Source organism: Capra hircus, chromosome 4, assembly GCF_001704415.2.
Source record: "Capra hircus breed San Clemente chromosome 4, ASM170441v1, whole genome shotgun sequence".
NCBI lineage: Eukaryota > Metazoa > Chordata > Mammalia > Artiodactyla > Bovidae > Capra > Capra hircus.
In genome coordinates this window covers 76,468,539-76,479,074 of record NC_030811.1, presented here as the reverse complement: position 1 = coordinate 76,479,074, position 10,536 = coordinate 76,468,539, and the positions used below count along the sequence as shown (strand labels likewise).

Genomic DNA, 10,536 nt, shown 5'->3' with positions numbered 1-10,536 from the left:
TGATGGGACTGGATGCCATGATCTTAGTTTTTGAATGTTGAGTTGTAAGCCAGCTTTTTCACTCTCCTCTGTCATCCTCATCAAGAGAATCTTTTGTTCTTCTTTGCTTGCTGCCATTGGGGTGGTATTATCTGCATATCTGAGATTGTTGACATTTCTCCCAGCAGTCTTGATTCCAGCTTGTGATTCATCCAGCCTGGCATTTTGCATGATGTACTTTGCATAGAAGTTCAATAAGCAGGGTGACAATATATAGCCTCAATGTACTCCTTTTCCAGTTTGGAATGAGTCTGTTGTTCCATGTCTGGTTCTAACTGTTGAGGAAGAGGAACCTTACTTATGCATTACTTAGATTCTAATGGGTTTTCTGATAACCTCTATTAATTTTCGTGAAAAAATTATCAGCTGTGCATTCAAAGGATTAGCCTCCAAACTATGAGGTTTGGGTTTTAGTTGATTCACTTCTACTTAATTTCAACCAGTTGAGCTTACAAATAAAAATGTTCTTTCAGCACATTTATTGCTCCAATGTATGCCAGTTTCAAACGTAGTATCTGTAGTCCTTTCCTTAAAATCCTTGCAATTTTAGAATTTTTGGTTAGATTTGTTAAATAGGCCATTTTCTAATTTCTTCAAAATCAACATGTGTAGTTTCCCACTTTCAGAAGTTCTTTCTTGGTTAGGAGAATGGTGTGAAACTTTTAATTTTAACATCTCTATTAGATAAACTATTTTCATTTACAAATGAATCACTCATCCCACATTTCCAATTCCTTTAGTTTTCTTCAACTCTAAAACTCAAGATGAAACTACAAAGAACCTAGGCTATTTTGAGGAAGTTATGTGGTTCAGATTCTGTGATTTCTCAATGTGGTCCCAGAATTCCACTCCATTTAGGGTGTGGTATTTGTATAACTAGGAATCCTCAGGCTGAATGGTAGTTTGAGTCTTCTAAGTCACTGGACATAATCAACACAAACACCAGTTGCCATAGACCTGTGTTCTGATCCCAACCTTGTGGTTAACTACTAGCTTTGCTTCTTGAGACCAGACACTAATTTCACCTTTTTAAGCCTATGTCCTCATCTATAAAATGAAGGTCTTAATTATAAGATCTTTAAATCTCCAACTCTATCCTATGCTCTGATATTAAGAAAGATGATGGTTAATTCTTAAACCCCCCCCAAAGCAGAATATACCTATTCTAACCTAAAGACAGTTCCAGTACCTAATGATTCTGAGGCAGCTTTCTTTTCTTTTTTTTTTTTTGAGGTAATATTTAAAGTGTGTAATGTGAGGTTTAATGTAAATATAAATTATGAAATGACTACCACAGTCAAGTTAACACATCCATCAAAGAAGCAGCTTTTAAACTAAAGAAGATAGGACATTATCCAGTTCTGCCTTCTCGAGAACTGAAGGATAATCCATCAGCATGCTTTTCCTATTTACCTTCCATAGATTGTAAACCAGTAAGTCAGCTTTCAGGGCTTCCCTGGTGGCTCAGTGGTAGAGAATCCCCCTGTCAATGCAGGGTTCCATCCCTGTGTCTGGAAGATTCCCTGGAGGAGAGCATGGCAACCCACTCCAATATTCTTGCTTGGAGAATACCACAGACTGTGGAGCCTGGTAGGCTGGAGTCCACGAGTCGGACCCGACCTAGTGACTGAGCAATTATAAAACCTCACCGTTCACTAGTCTTTCCCTTAGTGAATTATCTCCAAAGCTCAGCTGTTTGTGTACTGTTTTTATGACGTTGGCTGTATCTTTCTGGTATCTTTGTTATTATTTCTCAACTTCTCTACTTTTTTTTTTTTTAATTTTATTTTTTGGTGGTTTTTGCCATACATTCACATGAATCAGCCATGGGTGTACATGTGTTCCCCATCCTGAACTCTGTGTTCTCTTTTAGTTAAATTTATTTTGAGGGGAATTTTTATATAACCACTGCTTGATGAGGACTGTAAAATCAATCTTGCTTCGCAAAAAATAGAGATTAACAGAAAAAAAAATCAGAAACCTACTGAGTTTTTAAAATAGGAAAGTGAAGACGTTTCTGTATGACAAAGGCAACCCGCTCCATTTACTATGAAGGTTCAGTGTAGTATCTCCCCGTGATTTCAGTGGTCTCACTTTTATGCACTCCCAATATTATCAGCCTGAGTAAGCATTTCTGTTAAGAGTTTCATGCACTTTACAGGTAGGATGATTTTCTTATGAATATGGTGGTGAGAGTGAACAACTACCTGAAATCAACCACTAGCTCAACTGGAGAAACAGGTCTGTATGGGAAAATCAATAGTTTCTTTTATCTTTTTTTACAGAGGAAGTTTTCAAATCTTAGCAAGCCTAAAAAAAATCACCTTAAAAAAAAGTGAAGCTGTTAGTTTCTCAGTCATTTCCAGCTCTTTGCAACCTAAGACTGGTTAAAATGCACATTTTCTGTGCCTTGCCCAGGTCTAGACTAGAGCCCAGGAGTCCACATTGTAAAACAGCTTCCCAGATGACTGCAATGCAGGTATTTTCAGACCTTCACTTTGAGAAATGTGACATAGAGCTCAGTCTGTTACTACATTTACTCATTCTTCAGTAATGGAGAAGCAACTTCTGGGTGCTGGTGCAGAGAAGTGTGCCAAGAGGCAAGATTCAGTTCATGTCTCCATGTGGTATTTGATTGTCAAATGAGGTATACTAGCAACACTTCTCTAGAGGTTCAGGGTTAGGAAGGTCATTAGGGGCTGAAGCTGTGAGAAGACTTTGTGGATCCAGCTTGGAAGGCGCTGGTGATTTTTTCTTTTCTTTTTTTTTTTTTTTTTGAGAGGGAAGATGGTGGAATCAGAGGGTTTCTGGAGTCAGGCCAACCTGGAACTGAAGGTCTAGGTGAAAAGGCTAGAAGGGTCAAGTAAAGCATAGACACTTGTTCCTGGGGTTGGCTTTCCTCCAGGTCTTTACACAGGGACATGGAGACAGCTTTGAGGGAGAGTAATAACTTGGCATTCATGTTCAGGATGGATTGGATCTGCAGTACCCAAGGTATAGCAAGCAGTAGTGACAGAACACATTCAGTTGGAAAGAAACCCGAGTGGCAAGATTGAAAACAAAACAAACAAACAAACAAAAACCATACTGGCCTTGTTTGTACTTGTATGGGGGTGAGATGGTGTCCAAAGTGACAGGTGGCCCTGGAGGAAGGAGAGCACTTTTAAAAGACAAAGTGCAAAGGGAGCCTTAATTCAGCTTCCTTGAAGCCAGTGTAGGGAACAATCTGGTAAACAGGCAGAGGGCCTGTTTTTGCTGAGCCAACTGACCCTTTCCAGCGTCTCCACATCTCTCTTAAAATAGAATCATCTTCCTCACACACTCCTCGCTGCTACTGACTACCTAAATAATGCTAATAAAACACCGTCACCCGGAAATTGGGTTGAATAGGCCCCAAGTCGCCAGCCGCTTTGGCCCTGGCGATGAACCTGAAATTTCTCAGGCGAACCAGCTAGTATTGCCTCTCTCTAGCCAACTGGTTTCTGAACTTTGTTGCACAGTGGACTCACCTGGGCATTAAAAGAGACAAAAGCAAACAAAAAACCAAACATCTAGTGCCCACGTGTAAACGTGCAGCATAATTTGGAAACCATCGGTCCAGCCACATCTCCACAGCTTTTTATTTTTTTAATTGGAGGCTAATTACTTTACAATACTGTAGTGGTTTTGGCCATACATTGACATCCACAGCTCTTGAAAGACCAAACCCTCCTCCTCTGCCTTCAGCCAGGAGAGTGCCAGCGGCGGGTTTGGGGCCGGGTGGGGTCTGGTCCCCGCGCCGCAGTCTCCCTTCCCCCCAGCCGGGTGTGCACAGCTCGAGGCTCGCGTGCGCGGCGCGGGCCGGGAGGAGGCGGTGCTGGGGCCTCTCGGGCCCCGGAGGCGGCGGAACCGAAAGCGGCGGCGGGGGGGTAGCGGGGAGAACCGGGGAGGGGAGAGAAGGAGGGGCGGGAGTCGGGCGCGGTGGTGCGCGGAGGGCCGGGAATGCCCGCGGTGCGGGCCGCTCCGTGGCCGTGTCCAGGCGATGGCTCTCCGTCTGATCGCCGACTTCGATCTCGAGAAGGACGTGCTCCCGTGGCTGCGGGTGCAGCAGGCGGCGTCAGCGGCCGCCGGGGCCCGAGGCGGCGGCCCAGGTGCTGTAGGCGCGCGTCCGGCCGGGGGGCGGGGCAGGGCGAGGGGCGCGTCCGGCCCGGGGGCCGTGGGGGGAGTGGAGGCGGGACAGTCATTCTCGTCTAGGGATTCTCGGGCTGCGCTCAAGTGGTGAGCACCGACCCAAAGCGGCGGCCTGTGCCCCCTGCCAGCCTGTGAAGTTTGGTCCTGAAAGGGGAAGGTTGCCCTCTTTAGAGTCTGGGCTTTGTCATCCTCACCCCGGGCCGCTGGGTGAAGGTTGGAGGGGCAGCCCCCGGGCAAAGTCTCGGCCGAGCTACACTGCTTCTTCTGGCGAGTCTTCCATCTTCTGGCTTACTGATTGCCCACAGTAAGTCACCTTAAGCAGAAAGGCAGGGGACACTAGTGGTACCCTAAGCATCATCTCATCAGGCAGGAGGAACAGCTGCCCAGGCTCTGGTCCCCTGGCGCAAGGCTGCGGGGAGTGGGAGAGGGTGGTTCTCTATGCTTCATTCACATCTCACCTGTTTTAAAAAGATTTGTAGGCAGAGTAGGGGCTCTAGCAAGACTAGGGGCTGGAAGGTCTTACTTTATGCAAAAAAAAAAAAAAAAAAAAAAAAAAGATGCTCGGGTGTCCTGCCCTACTTTCTCAGGGTGGATTGGAATACATTCCCCGCAGTTGAGGCTTTGGTTTTCATGCGTCTCAGAAATCCTTTGATTTTGAGGGAGTGAAAAGTGACTTTTGAGCCTTCCCAGCACTGATCAATTGAAACTTTAAAGAAGGGGAACTCCGTGATTTCTCAGGTTGTTTTGTAAGAAGAGAAGTTTGCTTCACATAATGTTGCATCTTCAGGACTTGGGTTCAGGTTCTAAGCAATGATACCCTGGAATCCCAGTTGTACACAGGAGCTAGCCACTTCAGTGTATGTTTCCTCCACTTCTGGTTTTCCTTAAGCACTGTAGACTGCTGGAAGGCACTTTTTGGGAAACAGCTATCAAACAACCGGTATCTACAACTCCTTTCCCGTCATCACTGGAGAAAGTTTTCTGTCCTGTGGTTTTAGCCGAATATTTGTAGGGTTCCTTGTTTTAGCATGTTGGCTCTCATGGTTCCAAATACAGAGTCATCTTTGTCTAGCTCAAGACTCCAGTTTGACTAGTGAGTTTGACCAACGACTAGTGTCATTATTAGTAAAGGCTCACTTTGACGGGGTGGGAAGGTGCTGCATTTTAAAAAGTCTCCTGGATGTCTAAAGAGTTTCTGAAGGTTTGTGCTTTTCAACACAAAGTGATCCTTTCTCTGGCATGTATACTCAGTCATGTCTGTCTCTTTGTGACCCTGTGAACTATCGGCTGCCAGGCTCCTCTGTCCATGTAATTTTCCAGGCAAGAATATGGAGCTGGTTGCCATTTCCTACTCCAAGGGATCTGCCCAACCCAGGGGCCGAACCTGTGTCTCTTGAGTCTCCTGCATTGGCAGGCAGATTCTTTACCACTGTGCCACCTGGGAAGCCCCTTTTCTCTGGACCATCTCCTTATATAGCTAAGTGGCAGTTGCTTGAGAATGAGAAGTTAGATGAAGTGTGAAATGCCACAGTCTTATGTTTCAGTAATGTGTTGTGATTGAAAAGCTGTGTGTGAGCCGGTTAGATTTTGGCTTCCTTGTGTCTTTAATTCATCTGTGAAGACACGTAGACTTGTGCATTGACATTCCACCAAACAGCAGATACCCCTGGGTCCTCAGAAAGTAAACTTAATAGAAATACCAGCCTTTTCTCATATTGTTAGTATTTTGCTCCTACAGAGTAGCTTGGCAAAAATATTAGCCCTGTTATCCTAAAAGACATTGTTACTTCTGATAATCACTAGTGGTGGCAGCTAAAAAACCCCACAAGTTAATTCTTCTTCTGCTGTAATTTGTAGCGCTGGCAGGGGAATCTGGAATTCTATTTTATCTCTAGCACAGCTCTAACTCCACACATTTGTGCAAATTATTTTCCTTTCAAAGTCTCAGCTGTTCAAATGTAAATTATGAATAATTATATCATTGTAAGTCTCCTCTCTGCACACTTGCTCTCTTAATTTGAAGCCTTAATGTTTTTACATAAATAAATACAGTTGAAGATATCTTAATGGTGCTAAGTAGTACTCCTGATGTATGACATATTTCTGGCAAAAATAGCCAGAGAGCTAGGCTAAGTTGGCCAGGCAGGAATTTAGTGGGATAGCATTTTAGTCAATAGGGGTTAAGAAATAAGGAGACCAGATTTGGTTACTGCCTCTGTTCCTGGTTCTGGGTTGAACTTTGGGAAAATTATTTCTCCTGAAATAAATGAAGAAAATATTTGTTCTTAAAAAAAAAATTAAAACAGTTATACAAAAGAATATTTTAACACATGTAAGCTATAAATAATATAAAAGCAAAACCATGTACCTGTCTTAAAAATAGAGAATAGCAGGACTTTTGATGGTTCTTGGGTCTCCCTATTTGATCCTATTTCTCTTCATATGCCTCATCTATATGTTGTTGCCTACAACCATTTAAACTTTTATATTTTCACATTTCTTCTATCTTATTTGTAGTTTTAACCTGTATCTATCTCCCTAAGCAAAATATCATTTCATTTTCTTGTTTGTGAACTTTAAGTAAGTGAAAGAATATCATATGTATTCTTTCTGCTTTTTTTTTCCTTCTCAGTATTGTAAGATTTATCCATGTTGCCTGGTATGTGATGTGTGATGAATTGCTTCAGTGATGTCTGACTCTTTGCAATACCATGGACTGTAGCCCGCCAGGCTCCTCTGTCCATGGGATTCTCCAGGCAAGAATACTGGAGTGGGTTGCCATGCCCTCCTCCAGGGGATCTTCCAAACCCAGGGATCGAACCTGGATCTCTTATATCTTGTGCATTGGCAAGCAGGTTCTTTACCACTAGCGCCACGTTGACTGCTATAGGGCATTACTTTTCACTGCTGTGTAGTATTCCATTTGTGTGCCTATACAATATGGTAACCATGGAGATGCAATGCTTAGATCTTTGTTTCAAGGAAGGGCTTGTCCCAAGTGCTGTGACTTGGTAGCAGAGCCATCAGCTGTCAGCATCTTCAGGGTTGGCCTTGGCAGAGGGCTGTATCACCCAAGTTTATGCCCCTTTAGGTGTGCCCTCCTCTATTAAGGGGTTCAGGTAGGATATAAAAGCCTGGGCATTTTGACTCACATGGGACAACTGTGGCAATTCATTTCAATTCTGGAGCTTCCTTGATGGAGGACCCCAACGTCATCTGAGGCCACTGGACCTTTATTGTAGCTTGACTTCTTCCCCCCGCCCTGATCCTGCTTCTTCTCCTTCCTGTTACAGACATTAATGCCACTTTAATAAGCACAGTCTAGTAAATATCGTGTGTACTAAAGTGTCTCAGGGTGTTTCCTAGGGAACCTATCTTACTTATCCTTTTCCTGATGGTGACGTTTGGGAGGTTTCTGGGGTTTGCTGTTATATTCAATGCTTTTACTAATCTTGTGCACGTCACCTGGTGCAAGTTTCTCTAGAACAGATGTCTGACAGTGAGGTTGCTGAGTCACAGGCTATGCACATCTTCACTTTTCCTGCGTGCTCAATTGCTGCAGTTCTGTCAGACTCTTTGCAACCCTATGGACTGTAGCCTGTCAGGCTCCTCTGTCTGTGGGATTCTCCAGGCAAGAATGCTGTCGTGGGTTGCGACGCCCTTTTCTGTGGGATCTTCCCGACCCAGAGATAGAACCTGCATCTCCTGCATCTAAGACATTGAAGGCAGATTCTTTATCCATTGGGTTACCTCCTCAGTTCAGTTCAGTTCAGTTCCGTCGCTCAGTCGTGTCCGACTCTTTGCGACCCCATGAATCGCAGCACACCAGGCCTCCCTGTCCATCACCAACTCCCGGAGTTCACTCAGACTCGCGTCCATCAAGTCAGTGATGCCATCCAGACATCTCATCCTCTGTCGTCCCCTTCTCCTCCTGCCCCCAATCCCTCCCAGCATCAGAGTCTTTGGGTAGTACCAAATTGCTATCCAAAATACTTGTATCATTTGTGTTATCAAAATATTTTTGGTACCCTATATCTTTACAAGCTCTTGATTTTTCCAAGGGTTTAATTTCTTGTCAGACTGGTGGGTCTAAATAATACTTCTTTATGATCTGAGGTTGAACATCTCTATATACTTAACTGGCTGTTTGTTTCTTCTTCTGTACAGTGTTCATCCTTTTGTCTATTTTTCTGTTGTGGGTTTTTTTTCCATGTTGGTTTTAAGGCATTCTTCATTCTGGGTTCTAGTCCTTTGTTTATCATATATGTTCCAAGTATCTGTTGTCTTTTTTCAGTTTGTAGTTACCTTTGATAAATAAGAGTTCTTGATTATAATGTAGTCTAATTTGTGAGTGTTTTTACTTTATGGTTTGTGCTTTTGGGATATTTTAAAGAAACTTAGAAGCCATGAAGACATTTTTATATTAACTTCTAAAAGCTTTAAAGCTTTTCTTTTTGAATTTTGTTTTTTTTTTTTTAATTCACCTGGAATGTATTTCTGTGTGTAATGTGATATAGGAATCAGGGGAACACTGGAGCCTTTAGAAGTAGTCTTGATATCTGTTACTTTTAAGTTGGGTGGTCGTTACATGGTTTTATTTTGTTATTATCTATAGCTCACATGTGTTAAAATATTCTTTTGTAAACTGCATTGTTTTTCTCTGTTAATAGCTAGTAGTTCTACGGTCACTAACCAGATAGCCCTACCTTTTCTCACTGACAGCAAAACCACTTCCTTTACACATCATGTTTCCATATGCGTGTGAGTCTTCTTTTCTGGATTTTAAATTTTGTTCCATTGGTCAATATAAGGTGAAGACATGTTAGTAACTATCTTTCTGTTAAGTCTTGGTAACTGGTAGAGTAAGTCTCCTCACCTCAGTCTCTGTTGGGGTCCTCTTGGCTATTTTATGCTTCTTGTTCTTACATTTAGATTTTGGAATCAGCCTGTCAGATTTCACCAAAAAGTCTGTTGGATTTTTTTATTTGAGTTACATTGAATCTATAGATCATCTAGGAGAGAAGTTGCATCTTTATGATATTAAATCTTCCCAACTGTGAACAAAGTATATAGCCTGTTCTTTATTTAGAGCCTTTTTATGACTCTTAACAAGTCTTAGAATTTTCTCTATGAAAATTTGCTAGATATACTCCTGGGCTACTGTTAGTTTTTGTTGCTCTCATAAATGGCACATTTAAAAACATTATATGTACTATTACTGGTGTGTAGCAATATAACAGATTATATAGATTAATTTTTGTGTCTAATGCTTAATCTCCTCTGGGAATGTACCAGATCCTCAGGAAACTTAAGAAAAAGTCTGTGGTATGTGAATTTTCTGAGGTTTCAATGTCACGTATACTTAAGACCAGGAAGAATGTGGGTTTCCATTCCTGTGTCTCCTTGTCTGCTTCGATTAGTACTAGATTTGTGAATTTGTTAGAATTTAATAATATTCCAGACTGATCATTCTTTCTGATATTGTAATTATTCATCTTTTCCAGGGAAGTGATATATTGTACCAGGTGACTGCCTCAAGGATAGTGCTTTGGTTGTTGCCTCCTAGATACCCCCAAACAGATTTGGGGCCTGGAGGATGGCTTGTCGCGTTATTTTTCTTTATCGTTTCAGTCTTCTCTTGCCACTGGCCTTCCTGTTCACTGTTCCTCCCCCTACTTTCCTAGTCTCCTTTTCTGAGTCTCTTCTCTCTTTCTGGCTTCATCACCCCACCCTTGATTTTCATCATCTTACCCAGAATATGAAATATAAATCACATAATGACGTTTACTTCATAAGTTTAGGAATTATAGCACCTAGTCATGTTGGGCAGGAGGATTTATGTGAATTATTTATGGAATAAAAATGTCATAGGTATAATCATATTTAACACTCCTTGATCTGTGTTTTAGAAACTAGTTCAAATTTTTGTATAAGGCTGTGAGACTCCCCATGCTCCCATAGTCATTAGAAAGAAAAGAAATACTTTTATATGAGATTTATCATATTTCATAGCAATTGGAACCCAAATCTGCATACTTGGTAAACATCTTCTTTTAAAGTGAAATCACTGGTGTTTAGTACAGGATACACTGAGCTGGATGAGACTATGTGGCAAACCAGCTTAAATTTCACATGAGCTGTGACTTTGCCAACACCTTTAGCATCTACTTATTTATATTTTTTATGTTAGATTTACTTTTATGCAAGTAACTGTCAAAATGCTACCTTTTTTCTTCATGAACGCTGATTTAACTAAACTGTAAAATTAAACCACATTTCCTCATTTGAAATTGCTAAACTTCCTCCTGGACTTTCCAATGATGAACT

General features: G+C 42.0%; 1 protein-coding gene across 1 annotated transcript in view; it reads left to right on the top strand.

The window, feature by feature from the left end:
- Positions 3,956–10,536, top strand: part of GSAP (gamma-secretase activating protein) — an 89,536-nt gene continuing 82,955 nt past the window's right edge. The window contains exon 1 of the mRNA XM_018047267.1: positions 3,956–4,169. Coding sequence (XP_017902756.1) covers positions 4,061–4,169 — 109 coding nt within the window. The 5' untranslated portion in view covers positions 3,956–4,060. The remainder of the gene's footprint in view (positions 4,170–10,536) is intronic.